This window comes from Balaenoptera acutorostrata, chromosome 13 (assembly GCF_949987535.1).
Source record: "Balaenoptera acutorostrata chromosome 13, mBalAcu1.1, whole genome shotgun sequence".
NCBI classification, from domain to species: Eukaryota; Metazoa; Chordata; class Mammalia; order Artiodactyla; family Balaenopteridae; genus Balaenoptera; species Balaenoptera acutorostrata.
Window position 1 is genome coordinate 35309738 of NC_080076.1, and position 17899 is coordinate 35327636.

The window sequence follows — 17899 nt, forward strand, 5'->3', positions numbered from 1 at the left end:
CTGCTTGCAAACATTATGGGCTTCCCACTAAAGGAAGCATTTCAAGAAGTAAGGACTAGATGACCATCTGTAGGATTTCTACTAAAGCAGTTCTTATAAGGGATGGGAGATTCCCTTACATGTCCTTCCAAGGTACCATATAAAGGGACTTCAATTTAAATTCACTTATGCAATTTATTTTCTTACGAAGTAGATTCCAGGGCAAAAATCACTGGCATATAAAATGTATATCTGCTACTAGCCATTATTTGTTACCTGTTTTTGTCAGCAAAAGGTTATCCAGGTGCCTGTCTCCAACTCCAAGAATATATGTAATCACGCAATATCCAGCTGCAATAACAGTTCAAAAACAAAAGACAAAAGAATTGTGAAAAACACATGCAAACCAGGTAATACATACAACTGAATACAACAGCAGTTTGTGCTGTTTAATTTCAAATTGATTACTACTCTTTCTGACTTCTTACCTAAATTCTCAAATTAAATGTGTAATCTTTGACTCTATGAAGAGGTTATCACTTGAAACTCAAATTATTATTTGCAACAGAAAAAATATCCTGTAAAATTCTGTCGAATTATAAAAGTCACTTTAATCAAAAGTTAAATGAGGTTTCAGAAACCTTAATTATAACATGTGTCTATCGTTTTTCATTTCAAATTAGATATATGTTAAGAATGACTGTGAAAAAAATGTGTCTGCAGAAACACACATAATGAAGTCAACCATCCCACAACCATCTTATCTATACTATAACAAAAGTACATGCAGAATTAAAAAAAAAAATCTTTAGAGAAACAATCTTGAAGTGCCAGCAGATAGAAAAACAAATGAATTCACGTGTGGTAAAGGCATGTATGAAGTTCACAGCATAATCCTCTAAATTAAGACAAATTACATGAGCAGGACCAGGGGCAGAGTCACTGTCTCTACCTTTATTCTCTTTTGCTTTCTCTTCTAAAGTCTGGAAACCTGGCGCACGATGAAAGTGCTCCAAAAATTTAAGCAAATAACACTTGTTTGAAGCTGTTTTTTTTCTGTTCTGTTTCTCGCATTAGTAACTTAAGAACAAATGCAACTTGCAAACACACATATGACTATGCCAGTATTTACAAACACATGTTTATTTCAGACACTATGTAGAAAAAAGATCGGACCACCTGTTAATGACCAAATTAATCCTGTCTAAATTCGATTAATACTAAAGTTCATTTAATTCAGGTTCTGAAGGCCATTCTGGAAGTCCAAAAGTGACTTAAGCAATGACATCCATCATCAGATTAATCTTCAATTACAATTATAAACACAGTTACAATTTATTGAAGGCTAGGTTCTTAGCTAGGCACACTACATTCATCATGTCTAACACTTTTAATGATGTCAGTTAAGTATTATCACCAACCCTCAAATGAAAAAACCTAAGGCTCCAGAAGTTAACAGGATTGTCCAAGGTCACTGGGCTGGGGTTTAAAACTAAGTTAGACTCTAACATCATTGCTTATGCCACTTTTGCACTGTACTCTGTGTAATTCCTCCTTCCCAAAGTGGCTATTTTGATGGATGTAACATTCAACAAGATATTTAAGCTCAAGTATATTTGTTTAGAATAACTCACCATACCCTAATTCTAGATAAAATTATATATTATATATATTTCAAAATATATCCATATGTAGAGAATGAATGAAAGATAGCATACTATCATTCAAAAATATGCTTCTAATCATATTACTGGTCTACTAATAATTTTCACTTAACTGTAACAAATCAGTTACAGTTGACTAAACAAATCAGTTATTCTCAAAATATAGTCTGTAGTGTGACGAGGACTACTAGTTTGCCAACAACACAATATCCTATGTACACTTCTTCCTTAAAACAAGACCAAACTAAGATTTCTGGGGCAAGACTGTACCGACATAAAAGACTACATTTCCCAGCCTCACTTGAAGTTAGGCCTGTCCAGTAAGACGTAGGCAAATGTAGTTTTGTGGTGAGCATTTTTATAGAGGGAGCTGACCAAGGGAATCAGAGACCTTGGTTGACACTAACATCCCTAAAGAGTTAAAACAACAACAGTAATGGCTTACATCTGGGCTTCTTACAAAAAAGAAAATAACTGTTACGTGTGTAAACCACTATAGTTAGATTATGTTAACTGATGCTGAATGAAACTGGTAGTTGGGCCACTGGGGGACTTGAGGGTCATTTATATAAAGGATGAGCAAATACAGCTTGATGGCCCAAATTGGTCCCCCTCTGTTTTTATATTTTATAAAGAAACTTTATTGGAACAGAGCCGCGCCCATTTATTTCAATATTTCTTAAGCACTATAATGGCCTGGTTGAATGGTTGCAACAGAGACCACCTGGCCTGAAAAGTATAAATATATTTACTATCTGAAAGGCTTTAGGGAAAAATTGACTGACATTTGATCTAGGGCATTGCTACTCAAAATGTGATACACAGACTGGCAGTTTCACTACCACCTAGAATCTTGTTAAAAATGCAAACTCTTAAGCCTTACTTCATTCCTATTGCATCAGAGTCTCCAGGGGCACTGTCCAGAGAGTGACTGTTATATATATCAAAGTTTGAAAAGCCCTCTCTAGTGTTCTAATGCACCTAAGAATCCCCTGGGAATCCTGTATGCAGATTCTGATCCAAACAGCAGGGGAAAGGCCTGAGAGTCTGTAATACAAACAAGTGCCCAGGTGAAGCTAATGCTGTTGGATTATACTTGCAGTAGCATTGCTCTAAAACTGCTGCAAAATATGCAGTTCCACAAATGACTAAAGGCTCTCCACTGAAAAACTACTAAGTGACTTAACTGAAGGATATTAAATCTGATATTGGTAAAGAGAACTGAGAACACATTAGAACCTAGCACACTGAGTTCTCTAATAAGGGATTCACTTAGAAATCTGGTTGCCACTTGTCAAGGATACAAAACTCCTACTGATAATATGCATGTGAAGATAGCTGAAACTCCTGCAATTTTCACAAAGAACATCATTGTGTTATCAGTGCATCTGAGTTGTTACATGGTACTAGTTATCTTCTTATTAATTATAAATTACAATTAGTTTAATTTTTATCACTATTTACTTTGTTTCAAGTTGTTTAGCTATCTCTATGAAAGTAATGATTCACATATACAGCAACAGTATTTTTGACCTAAAATTTTCATGTAACTAGACATGTATGAATTATGCCTGTCTCTACTGATAAAATAAGATGTTTTTATAAACTACTCTTTATCATCAAATTTGGTTTCTCAGTAATATTTCATTGTTATTACTGGATTATTTTCCAATGGAAGTGGAAAATGTATGAAAAAGAGCCTTTTTACCCTGCCTCAGTGTGTTAAGGTCATAAATATGTTGGATGATCATTGCAATAAATGTTTTTTAAGTCAAGTGAGACAGCATATGATCTTTCTCTCTTTCATATATATAAATGGTGGAGGTGAGAATTTGGGGTGTTTCAATAATTCAAATGTCAACACTTAAAACATAAAAGATTACGTCCTGAAAGAGGTATGTGAGGCAAGAGTAGGATGATCCTCAGAAATTTTGAGGATATAAACAATATTCAGAATGATTTGAGATGGCACAGAGTAGATCAGAAGAGTTTCAGGAAAACTGAAGTTATTCTTTAACTATAATGGAAACACTATACCTGTCCAAGAGAATCTTGTCAAAAGGATGCTATTCACTAGTATTTGGACTTCATGTGAGATACACAAACATCTTGAAATTGGTTTTACAAAACAACTTTGACTTAAAGCAAAATACAGAGAAATATAGACAACTAAACAATACTATCTCTCTTTACTAGTAAAGATATGAGTGTGAGAATAATCAGTGTTCCCACATTTACTTGCATAATATAGATTTGACACCCTGCATAATCCGGAAAAAATGTCACCATAACTAATCGCATTCGTCTTCTTACACTTTGACAAAAACCTAAAACATTACTTTTTAAAATGAAACTTATAATACATGCATCTATGTGATAATGCCCAACAATCAGATTCTAGTACAATGTTGCAACTTATTAAGCATTGAATCCTCTAATGAAAAATTCAAATAATGGCTTTCAACTTGCAACATTACCTGGAATGCTACCAAACTCACTGAAACACAAAAAATTATTTTGTAACACAGCAATACATACAGAAAACAGAAGGGTATTCAAAATAAGATGAAGAGAAGGCCTGCCATCAAATCAGTTATCAGGATATGAAGAAATGTGAAATGCTTTTATTAGGAAGAATATCTAATTTGAAGTTAACTGTCCAGGTACAATTTAAATGGCTATTTTTTTTTACATTAAAAAAAGTCATATTTTCATTAGCTAATGGGAAAAAACGGAACATTATATAAAAGGCACAATACTATGACATTTAGCACATATTATAAAATATTGTTCCAGTACTTTTTTTAAGTGAGCAGGGTTTTCAAACTTTAGTCAATACTTATAAGGTTGTGTGCATATATACTTCAAGTAGAAAAAGTTAACATTTCTTTATTAAATAGATTTACAAGGTAAAAAAATTTACTGTAACTATCAGAAAGTAAAAAGACACGAGGTAATTGCTTGATGGCATACAAAATATCTCAGGTAATAAAATACTGAAAACTAGGTGTGGCAGATTAAAGATTCCTTAACATGCTTTTCATTCAAGATGGGAACTATATCCTTTCCCCTTGAATCCGGCAGGTTCTGTGACTCCTTTGACCAACAGAATATGACAGAAGTGACAAACTGCCAGCTTCCCAATCCAGGCCTTCAGAAACCAAAAGTTTCTACTTCCTGTCTCTTAGAATACTTCCTCTTGAAACCCAGCTCTGAGAAACACAAGCCGTAGGGAAGGCTTGTACGGTTGCCTTGATTGACAAGCCTTGCTGAAAAACAGTATAAGCTGCCAGCCATGTGAGTGATCTATCAAGCCTTTAGAAGTACATTAATTTTTCAGATCTTAGAAAACACAGACTTAATGGAGAAAAAAATGAATAGAAGAGAAAAGGGAAAGAAGGAAAGAGGAAAGGAAGTAAAGCAGGAAGGGAAAGAGGGAAAGGAGAGAGAAATACAGAGTTAGTTAATAAAGGGAAACATTTTCTCTTAGATGCTTCAATTTTTTTTAGTCTTAAAACCTAAATACACTGTATGTGATCATTTTTATGGGTAAGCAGTTACATGTAACACATGTAACGTTCCTTAGGTTAAAATAAGAATTAAAACCACAAGGAATATGAATATACATACACACATTTTATTTCAGTAATTTAAAAGTTCCTAGGAATATTATATTTTCTTTATACTTCTCAGGCAAAAATGTATCAAGTATAAATTTGGAATACTACCTCATGGGAGCATTGTGAAAAATAAAAAAAATGTCATGTATAAGAGAGCAATTTATAAGCCATAAAATGATAGGAAAGTTTAAATATAGTTGTTATATGTCTAGAAAATCCTCTACTTGCTTCCCCAAGCTTGACTGTTTAAGTAGAAATATGGACATAAACATAAATATACTATTTATGTAAAACAGGTATAACATGATATATGCCATATACTATTCAGGGCTCAACTCTAGTGTCAATATTCAGGGCTCAAATCTAGTGTCAACTCCTTTATTAACCCTCCCTTAAACAATCTAGTTATAAAAAAAAAAAAAAAATCTCCTAAGAAAATAAAAAATAATCCTCTAGAATATAAACTTCATGAGAATAGGCATAAGTGGTTGAAATATTTGAATTAATCCCTATGGCATGCCACTACTTACTTATTTCCAGAAAGGGACCATAAGTACTAATCTAAAATACTATGAGAGGCACCTCCTAACATAGCACTGTTATCTTAGCTCTAGAGATTTATCAAAAATATAATTATTCCTGACAGACTTTTCCCACAGTCTACTTAATTGCTTACTCAAACTCAGGGAAAATCAAGGGAAAAATTACAGCTTCCAGGAAGAAATAACTTACAAATACAAAATAGTTAAGTGATTGCAAAGATGCATCTATGGATAAACCACTAGCCAGACTCATCAAGAAAAAAGGGAGAAGACTCAAATCAACAGAATTAGAAATGAAAAAGGAGAAGTAACAACTGACCCTGCAGAAATACAAAGAATCATGAGGCATTACTACAAGCAACTATATGCCAATAAAATTGACAACCTGGAAGAAATGGGCAAATTCTTAGAAAAGCACAACCTCCCGAGACAAAACCAGGAGGACAGAGAAAATATAAACAGACCAATAACAAGCACTGAAATTGAAACTGTGATTAAAAATCTTCCAACAAACAAAAACCCAGGACCGGGTGACTTCACAGGCGAATTCTATCAAACACTTAGAGAAGAGCTACACCTATCCTTCTCAAACCCTTCCAAAATATAGCAGAAGGAGGAACACTGCCAAACTCATTCTACGAGGCCACCATAACCCTGATACCAAAACCAGACAAAGACGTCACAAAAAAAGAAAACTACAGACCAATATCACTGATGAACGTAGATGCAAAAATCTTCAACAAAATACTAGCAAACAGAATCCAAAGGCACATTAAAAGGATCATACACCATGATCAAGTGGGGTTTATCCCAGGGATGCAAGGATTCTTCAATACACGCAAATCAATGTGATATACCATATTAACAAACTGAAGGATAAAAACCATATGATAACCTCAATAGATGCAGAGAAAGCTTTTGACAAAATTCAACACCCACGCATGCTAAAAACTCTCCAGAAAGTAGGGATAGAGGGAACTTACCTCAACGTAATAAAGGCCATATACAACAAACCCATAGCCAACATCGTTCTCAATGGTGAAAAACTGAAACTATTTTCTCTAAAATCCGGAACAAGACAAGGATGCCCACTCTTACCACTAGTATTCAACATAGTTTTGGAAGTTTTAGCCACAGCAATCAGAGAAGAAAAGAAATAAAAGGAATCCAAATCAGAAAAGAAGAAGTAAAGCTGTCACTGTTTGCAGATGGCATGATACTATACATAGAGAATCCTAAAGATGCTACCAGAAAACTACTAGAGCTAATCAATGAATTTGGTAAAGTAGCAGGATACAAAATAAATGCACAGAAATCTCCTGTATTCCTATACACTAATGATGAAAAATCTGAAAGAGAAATTAAGGAAACACTTCCATTTACTATTGCAACAAAAAGAATAAAATACCTAGGAATAAACCTACCTAAGGAGGCAAAAGACCTGTATGCAGAAAACTGTAAGACACTGATGAAAGAAATTAAAGATGATACAAATAGATGGAAAGGTATACCATGTTCTTTGATTGGAAGAATCAACATTGTGAAAATGACTATACTACCCAAAGCAATGCACAGATTCAGTGCAATCCCTATCAAACTACCAATGGCATTTTTCACAGAACTAGAACAAAAAAATTCACAATTTGTATGGAAACACAAAAGATCCCGAATAGCCAAAGCAATCCAGAGGAAGAAAAACAGAGCCCAGGAATCAGACTCCATGACTTCAGGCTATACTACGAAGCTACAGTAATCAAGATAGTATGGTACTGGCACAAAAACAGAAATATAGATCAATGGAACAGTATAGAAAGCCCAGAGATAAACCCATGCACATATGGTCACCTTATCTTTGATAAAGGAGGTAAGAATATACAATGGAGAAAAGATAGCCTCTTCAATAAGTGGTGCTGGAAAACTGGACAGCTAGAATACTTCTTAATACCATACTCAAAAATAAACTCAAAATGGATTAAAGACCTAAATGTAAGGCCAGACACTATAAAACTCTTAGATGAAAACATAGGAAGAACACTCTTGGACATAAATCACAGCAAGATCCTTTTTGACCCACCCCCTAGAGAAAAGGAAATAAAAACAAAAATAAACAAATGGAACCTAATGAAACTTCAAAGCTTTTGCACAGCAAAGGAAACCATGAACAAGACAAAAAGACAACCCTCAGAATGGGAGAAAATATTTGCAAACAAAGCAACTGACAAAGGATTAATCTCCAAAATACACAAGCAGCTCATGCAGCTCAATATCAAAAAAACAAACAACCCAATCCAAAAATGGACAGAAGATCTAAATAGACATTTCTCCAAAGAAGATCTACAGACTGCCAACAAACATGAAAGGATGCTCAACATCACTAATCACTAGAGAAATGCAAATCAAAACTACAATGAGTTATCACCTCACACCAGTCAGAATGGCCATCATCAAAAAATCTATAAACAATAAATGCTGGAGAGGGTGTGGAGAAAAGGGAACACTCTTGTACTGTTGGTGGGAATGTAAATTGATACAGCCACTATGGAGAACAGTATGGAGGTTCCTTAAAATACTAAAAACAGAACTACCATATGACCCAGCAATCCCACTATGGGCATACACCCTGAGAAAAACCATCATTCAAAAAGAGTCCTGTACCACAGTGTTTATTGTAGCACTATTTACAATAGCCAGGACATGGAAACAACCTAGGTGTCCACTGACAGATGAATGGATAAAGAAGATGCGGCACATATATACAATGGAATATTACTCAGCCATAAAAAGAAATGAAATTGAGTTATTTGTAGTGAGGTGGATGGACCTAGAGTCTGTCATACAGAGTGAAGTAAGTCAGAAAGAGAAAAACAAATACCATATGCTAACACACATATATGGAATGAAAAAAAAAAAAAAAAACGGTTCTGATGAACCTAGGGGCAGGACAGGAAGAAAGATGCAGATGTAGAGAATGGACTTGAGGACAGGGAAGGGTAAGGGTAAGTTGGGATGAAGTGAGAGAGTGTTCTAGACATATATACACTCTGAAATGTAAAATAGATAGCTAGTGGGAAGAGGCGACATAGCACAGGGAGATCAGCTTGGTGCTTTGTGACCACCTAGAGAGGTGGGATAGGGAGGATGGGAGGGAGATGCAAGAGGGAGGGGATATGGGGATATATGTATACATATAGCTGATTCACTTTGTTATACAGCAGAAACTAACACAACATTGTAAATCAATTATACTCTAATAAAGATGTTAATAAAAAACAGATGCATCTATAAAAGAGTAAACAGAATTTACACCTTATTCCTACTATTACGTCAAAACATTAATGACCTCTTTTTTCACATTTTGTATCTTTTAATCTTCTTATAGAGCATGTAAAACTGCTGTGGTTTGAATGTTTGTGTCCCCTCAAAATTCACATGCTGAAATCCTAATGCCCAAGGTAGTGGTGTTAGGAGGTGGGAACTTCGGGAGGTGCTTAGCCCTCACGAATGGGATTAGCCCCTTATAAAAGATACCCCACAGAGCTCCCTAGCCCCTCCCACCAGGTGTAGATACAATAACAAGTCTTTGACCCAAAGAAGGCCCTCACCTGACCAGGCTGGCATCTTATCTCAGACTTCCAGCCAGTACAACTGTGCGAAATAAATTTCTGTTGTTTGTAAGTCACCCAGTCTCTGGTATTTTGTTATTGTAGCCCAAATGGACTAGAAAAAATCCTAACATGTTCTAAATGTGTATGAGTATGGTAATATCAGGATAGCGTGTTTTCCTTTATTCCCACATATCAATGAAAAGTAGTAAGTTGAAAAACTTACCACAGCTTTTAACATAAGTATCCATAACTTCAGCACTGATCCCATTTGGCCCATTCTCACTCGGTGCATATTTTCTAAAAAAGTTCTGAAAAGATATTATTTACATGTTTATAAATTCAATACAATCCTTAAACAAATTAGGCATTTAAAAATTGTAAATAATGACAAAGAGGTGTCTGGTGTAAAGCAGTCAGTAATTATAAAATGTGGACTTTAGGAAGCATATTCCTCAGGAATCAGTCTTATTACTATGCTTATAGGCTAAGACAAACAAAGAAACAAATAAATAAATAAAAGCCTGCTACTTCTATACCACAACGGAAAACATTAAATAAACTTACTGCTATATCTCTATACTTAATTTATCAGTTTGTTTCACCTTTCTCCTGAATGTAAACATGAGGGGTTTTTTGGGTATCATACATTCTCCTAAAAGTGAACATAAGTTTTTAAAATTACCTTTTAAGTATGGCCACTGAAACACTGTTACCATTAACAAACTCAATAAAGTTACATTCCAATTTTCAAAATAATTAGAATGCAATGCTAAGAATTTTCAGATTCAGAGGAAAGTGACAGAAAGATAAATATAAGAGATGCAGACTGAACCAAAGAATTATAGGGGCACGATAAATACACTAGAGGTCCAAAGAGTCTGGAAACACTGGGTAAAATTGTGCATTTATTTTTTTTCCCCAGATTACCAACTGGACCTATTCCCTTACATCTAGATGTTAAAGAAAAATACACAGTGTATATTATTTGAAAATACAACTAACATACTATTAAAAAAGTAAGTTTATCCTATGTTTTAAGCTTTTTGGAACACTTTGTAAGTTTGACAAAGAATCTATATCTAGAATATATAAAGAACTCCTATAAATCAATAAGGAAAAGACAAACAACCCAACATGAAAATGGGCAAAAGATATGAACAAGCACTTCACAGAAGAAATAAATGGCCTACACATATTTTTAAATACTCAATCTTTCAGGTAATCAGGGAAATGCAAACTAAATAATAATAAATACCAAAATTTAGAAGTTTGACAATACCAAGATTAGGCAAAGATGGGTAGCAATGAGAAACAGTTGTTTCCAAAAACAATTATTTTGGAAAACAATTTTTAATTATCTACTAAAGTTGAAGATGAGATAAGCTATGACTCAGCAAAATTATTTACATAGATCACACATGCAACTAAGAATCAGGACACAAACTGTCATTGGCTTTATTTTACAAAATCATAATTGCAAAGAGCAACATAATAATTGATAACTTTATTAAACAATTACTTCAGTTAGAACCTGTGTTGAAGCTCTGCATACATTTCATGTCAGCTTCAGAACAATTCTAGAGCTAGGTACTCTTCATCATTATCCAAATTTTACAGATATAAAAACTGAGACTTGAAGGGTATGTTAGGGGGTCCCCTAGACCTCTGACAGGTTTGATTTGTTAGGTGAGGTCACAGACTCAACTTACAGTTGTACCACAAGCAGTGAGTATTACAGCAAAAGTATACACAACAGGATCAGCATGGGAAAAACACACAGGCAAAGCCTGTGAATTCCATGTGCAATCCTCCTTGCTGTCTTCTGTGAAGGTATACACTGAGCATACTTACTGGGGGCTGGTCATACAGGCACCCTCTACAGTCTATTTAGTTCAGTAACTATCAAAATTCTAGAAGGAAAGCAGGTTGTTTGCTATAAATCATATTATTTGTACAAACAGTCTAGGTATGTGAACCACCCTTATCAGTTAAAAGCCAAGTTCTCACTGAAAGCCAAATACCAGCTAAAGGCTAACCTGCTTGCAAGGTTACTCAAAATCTAGCTAGAAAGCTGCAGAGCCAAACTTCAAACTCACGCAGTTTGATGTTTTGAGCGTGAGCTTTTAACCACTGAACATGACTGTACCCCAAACCAAACAACAGAATCAACCACCTGTTTTGCCAACAAATCAGAGTAACGCTTTCTTGCAAATCTAAACTCCATACTGAATTACTGAGACACTCTAAACTGAGAAACACAAAAACACACTATAGCAAATATCCTCTATCAAGCCTTTCACTGTATTATTTTTCATCTCAGGCATATCAATTTTTCTGTGTGAATTATATACATTTTTCTTAGGAAAAAGAAAAATTATATTTAAAAATTAACAAAATAAACTATTAAGATATAATAAGAATTCTGCAGTAAACACTAATTCACATATTTAAAATGTAAAAAAAAAATCCAAAGATATACATGGCTTAGTCCCAGAAACAGCTTGGCTTTTCTCATATTAAAGGAGAGAAATGACTTTGGAGGTGGGGATAAGGGTCTTAAAAAAATAATTGTGCCAAACATGTACGAGCAAAAATATCACTGTAGCACTGTTCTGACAAACAACAAAAATCGGAAGTAATCATAATGTTCACTGATGGCTAAATAAATTATAATATTTCCATACTTTGAAATATAATGCAACCATGAACTTTAACAAATTTAAACTTGGTTTGCCAATTAATTCCTGATCTCCTATTATGTGTTAGGCCCATTTTAAGGAACTGAACATCAACCATGGAAGCATTTCCAACTGTTAGCATTGTTTACTTCTCAGGAAAGGAAAACAACTTTAGGGAAGACGGGTGATAAAAAGAGACTGTCATTTCTAACTTTATATACTTTTTATAAAGATTGAAATTTTTATGATAAGAATATATTCATGAAATTTATAAATCTTTAAAATAGATACTGTACCTGAATGCTTCCTTCTGTATCAAGAACTTCAGCAACAGGAACTGACTGGATAAACTGCATGAAGCCTACACAGAAACAGATGCATTGTATTAAGCATAGCTATTGGTGAAGCAATAAAAATAAAGATTCTGCTAAGAATAGTCTTCATTTGAAAATGTATACACTACAAACCTAATAGCTTAAAGAGGTCTATAAACATTGTATTTAGTATACACTGGCATTTACATCATAGGAACTACAAGGAAACTTTTAAAAAAAATTAAGCTGACAATCTGTATGCTTCTCTAGGCCAATTTCTATTATTATACACAAGGAACACAAAGTAATAGGCTAGGCTTCTTAAATCTGGCATAAAAATTTCTTTCTATAGTATTATAACATATGTCAATTAAAATTATTCTGAGTTTAAAATCATTTTAAGAAATCTGGAATTGTGGAATATCAATCACCTAACCCTAAAATTATAGTATATTCATTGGCTTTCTTTGTGTAATATTCCATCTTCTGCCATTCCCTGGAAATGATATGAGAGGGAAGTATAAATCCCTTAAACTACCAAAAAGAAGGGAAAGAAGATAGCATACAGGAGAACAAGGAGAAAAAGTAAGTCTGGTAAGTCTAGGGACAACAAAAGAAGTATAAAACTACAAATCTGTGAAAAAAAATCAAAGTTGAATGATGGAAACTATTTCAGGATCATAAACAACCATGATCTGGTTTTGGTAAGTCTTACATTATAATTATTCACATGCAAATTAGGAGACTGTATATTTCTTTAGAGTAAGAAATGTATCATTTATTCTTATATCATAAATACTGAACAGTCTGCATTAATGCACTTAACAGACGTTTATAGTTTTTCTACTATGTAGCAAGAACTTGGCCAGGTAAGCAAAAATAGAGCCTTGACCCTCCTTTCAAAGATCTTACAAGCTTGCAAGTTTTATTGGGATAAAAACTATGAACGAAAGAGAATAGCATAGGGAGACCTATATTACAACAGGGATCAGAGGACATCTGACATCTGAACCATGTTTTGAAGGATAATAAAGATTAATTAGTAAAGCGGAAAGGATATTAAAGACAATGATCATATAAGACTGAAAAGAGCATGGTACATTTGAGAAAATGGAAGGTGGCTGGTGTGGCTAAAGCCTAAGAAGCAAGGGGGAGGGTGGCAAAAAAGAGGTGACAGAGATAGGTGCAGAAGTATGTCATACCATGCAAGAACTTGTAAACTAAGCTGAGGCTTTTGTCTTTGTCCCAAGAGCAAATGAAAGCTAAATAAATCAATCTATGTAGGATGGTAGAATGTTTGCACTTTTAACAATATCATTCTGAGAGAAAAATGAGAAGAGGAATTAAACCATCAAAAAGATTTGGGAGTGGCCTGGAGAAGGGCAGAAAGCCTAAAATAAAACAGGTACTTGTTTCTTCAAGGTACCTAAGGGTAAGAAGCTCTAAGAGTAACAAGATTATAAAATTTACAATAGGCATTAGGCAAGCATTCCTAGGGAATCTTCTGCCAAACTTCCAGAGGTTACTCAATCTCAAAAAGACTTAGACATATATTAAAAAAAAAAATTAGTGGATAAGGCAACATCATCTGCTGAGTGGCTTGTATAAGCAGGGCACAGTCTCTCTGGGTTTTAGTAACGCTCAGTAATGATTCCAGATACAGAACACCATGGAAGAAAACTACTGTAGTTTGTAGCTACTGAAAGTTTTGAATGCAAAGAAATATATCAGAAAGATGCTAATTTTTCTTCCAAATATGTTGTTTAATGATTCCAAGAGGTATAAAAGGAAGGAAGGACAGAAGGAAGAAAGGGAGGGACGGAGGGAGGGAGGGAGGGAGAGAGGGAAGGTAGGCCGGCAGTCAGGAAGGCCCAAGTGGTCTTCAGTGTTACAAATGAGTTCAATCTCTAACATTCTTAACAATTTTCAATTAAAAAAGGAAAAGTATATTCATTGGACACTGAAATAAATAATCATGTTATAAAATAAACTTACCATGTTTTGTACTAGTGGCTAATACTTTATAGGGCGTCAACTTCAAATCCAGATTTTCTTTTCGTAGCAGCTTAAGATCAAAAGTTATATTAACCAAATGAAAAGAATGTTATAAAATAGTTTTGCACGCAAGTACTATAGCAGTTTAATACACAGAGATTTAGAAGGTAAACCTAAATTAAGGTTTAATTAAATCAATTAGTTAATTTAACTTTTATTTATTATCAAAATAAATGTATTAAACACTTTACATGGTGGTATGTCAAATTTTTTATCTTTTTCTAAATCACTGTCAGTTTTCGATGAACAGAAGGGTTCCTCCTAAGGATTTATGCAGGCTTACTGGTCACAAAGTATTTTAGAACTCAGAAAAAGGAAATGAGGACAAATATTTTCCTTTATATGCCAGGGACAGAAACAGGATTTAAAAAAGAAGATTTAATTGACTAAGAGGAAGAAAATTACTAAATTTAACATTGAAAGAACTTAACTGGGAAAAAAGTTTTTATAAAAAGGAACACATGCAGTTTCATTTTATACTAATCACAAGAGCCATCCTGCAATGTACAAAAACAACTAAATTTGCTCAAGATCAAGTGGAGATTGTTCAGCTTGCTAGGACTGCATCTGAATGTTACAAACAATTCTGTCCATGTATAGCATATCCACTAAATCATCGATTTCTAAAATGAAAAAATGTTCCCTACCAACATAAGGTTATGTTCACCTTGTCCATGAGTGAAATGATCTGGAGAATAAGTTGATCTTGGCGTAAATCATCCCCATGCTTAAATATAACTGGATATTTGCCTCCATCTTCTGTCTTAAAGAATAACTGTGCAGGCATAAGGGCACTCTGGAAATAAAAATATTATTTTCAAATTATATAAGATGGAAATGTGGGGAAATTTATAATAATCTAAAGAAAAGAAATGAGTCTAATAAAGAAAACAAATAATAATAACCTTAATTTATACAGGCCATGAGAAACAATAGCACAAAAAGTATCAGACAGAGGGATGAACAGACGTGTGACAAAGCAAACACAGTAAAATGTTAATAATAGGATAGAAGTAGTGGGTATACAGTTGTTTACTGTGAAAGTCTTTCAACTTTGCTGTATGTTTGAAAACTTTCGTATAAAATGTTGGGGGAAAAGGCATCAAAAATGCTTCAAAGAATATATGTTTAGAACCTACAACCTCTAGTGGACTGAAACTCCAAACTTTAAATTATCTTCAATTTGTAGTATCCTTTTATCACCTCAGGCAAAAATATATTTTATAAATTACCTTGTACCCTAGCTCACAAAAGCTCAAGAAGAACTGGAAGTGATCTTCCTAAAGATAAATGATAAGCAAGAGGTTCTTTGTTGTAATTTCCCTTTCCAGACTCGGATCTGATTCTGAAATTTAGATTTCATCTGAAATCTAATGCAAGCAGCTGACAACCTCAGGATAACTAAGCACTAATCCCAGTGCCTTAAGGGGTTCACTCCCCATGGAGATCTAGCTTTCATTCTTAAGCTAAGGTCTACAAAATACTGTTTAAAAATATTGAAAACTAGGTGCATAACCTTTTCAGCTCTAAGGAGTTCATAAAAAGACAACAGGAATTCATGGATTCCCCTACAACTCTGTGCAGACATTTCAGTGTATGTACAAGCATATGGGTAACATTCTACAGTATCCAATCCATCACTTTCATTGGACTCTTAAAGGCATTCATGACTCAAAAATGGTTAAGAATTATAATGCTAGAGTTATGTGGTAAATGCCCTAGAACCATTAATTGTAAACTGCAATTCAGAATTTTTAAGAATGTCCACATACTTAATAAGGGCTGGAAGAAAAAAATCAGGACTGAATATTAGGATTAAAATGATGTCCCATGATATTTTATTGACCATCTACTTTGTGTATATAAGACATAATTATAAAATTATATTATTAAGGGAAAAATCGATCCAGAATACACTAAACAATAATGATAGATTCTTATGCCCCCCTCTTACAACTCCTGCTTTTTGTCTTAGATATTCTTTTTCATCCTGTTTGCAAAAAAATGATAAAACTCCTTTTTTGATTCACTGGTTTTGATTAGTCCTAAGGGAATGAGAATTATTAGAAGCAGGTCTTATTTGGGAGTTCTAGCATGAACTAAGAAATACTTGCATTTTCTCTCCTGTACCAGCATTTTTCAAATTGCAGGATATAATTCAATAATGAGTTTTAAAACCTTAAATTAAATAGGTTGCAAACAACATTTAAAAATTAATGCAACAGAATAGTTTTTAAAAGAATAGAAACTATTAGAGTCTGTAATATGCAGTAAGGTTAAGTACTGCTTTATGAAACTAACGTTGCAGTTGTGTGAGCTGGGCTGCCATGGGCTGCCTTTAAACACACCCTTAAAAAAAATCAACTATTTTTTACTGTAATCACACCCCTTTTCATATACCCAAGTTGTTGATCTATGAGCCCTTTCTTATCTGATACAAAGTAATATCCCAATGCAACTTATGCCCTTCTACCCTTAGAATCAGAAGACCTAAAACATCATGCCTCAGAGAGACCTTTCAACATGATGCCCAGCAGATAATGATGCTTCTTCACAAGTAATGATGCTCAGCCCTTTGGCCTGCTTAGAGAAGGCAGCTGCTACCAGTTCTTTCTAACTATCCAGGTGGTGGCCAGCCAAAAGAAAGTCTGGCATGCTATTAAGGACTAAAGAGAATTACTACACTTGAAAATACAAGAAAAAATTTAAGTCATAGGTTAACTGGAACTCATATCTAACCAGAGGAACTTATAATGTCTAAGTTTGCAATTTAACTTTTACTTTTTAAAAAAAAAAAGAAGCTTACATGAGAAAAAGCAGGTGATTAATAAATAGCTCAAAAATTAAAGATTAAAAAAATCCAGAGATATAAAAATATTTTATACATTCCACATAAAAATGTCTACTGATAATACAAAAAGATCTTAAAACAAAACACACTGATAAATAAAAGGTATCTTTTTTCAAAGGTAGTGTCTGAAGATCCACCACAGTTACCTTAAATAATGTAGCTGTTTCTGGGATTATTCCTCTAATTTTCACCTGGGGTTCTAAAGGCAATGGGATAAGTTCCACATCTGACAAGTTCATCTTTTCGTTGTCTCCAAGCAATGCCTGTAGTCTCTCATTCTAGCAGAACAAGTTAGAAAGTACTAATTAGGTTAAAATGGAAAAGGGGTTTTTAAAGCATATGGTAAAGACATAAAGACTGATTCTATTAACTTTAAAATATTTGCAAAGCACCATAAAAGTATATGCGAAGTAATACAACATAAAGGAGAGAGTATGTGTCAGAGACAAGCACTTATAATCCACCTGACAAAAGCAGCAGCATGCTTTAAAAGGAGCAATCCCTTGACCTATGAAAAGCTGGACTTTCATAAGGTTAGGGAATATGTTTCTCTTGCTGCAACTGAGAATCAGGAGTATACTCAAGCTGGAC

At 34.1% G+C, this 17899-nt stretch overlaps 1 protein-coding gene across 3 annotated transcripts in view; it reads right to left on the reverse strand.

The window, feature by feature from the left end:
• Positions 1-17899, reverse strand: part of PIK3C3 (phosphatidylinositol 3-kinase catalytic subunit type 3) — a 160036-nt gene that overhangs the window by 37403 nt on the left and 104734 nt on the right. For all 3 annotated transcript variants that reach the window (XR_450203.2, XM_057526841.1, XM_007172783.2), the window contains exons 16-21: positions 17455-17586; positions 15125-15253; positions 14398-14467; positions 12385-12449; positions 9634-9718; positions 256-330 (exon numbers count right to left, since the gene is read on the reverse strand). Coding sequence is in view for 2 of the 3 variants with exons in the window: in XM_057526841.1 (XP_057382824.1) it covers positions 256-330; positions 9634-9718; positions 12385-12449; positions 14398-14467; positions 15125-15253; positions 17455-17586 (556 nt within the window). In the remaining variant the exon portion in view is untranslated. The remainder of the gene's footprint in view (positions 1-255; positions 331-9633; positions 9719-12384; positions 12450-14397; positions 14468-15124; positions 15254-17454; positions 17587-17899) is intronic.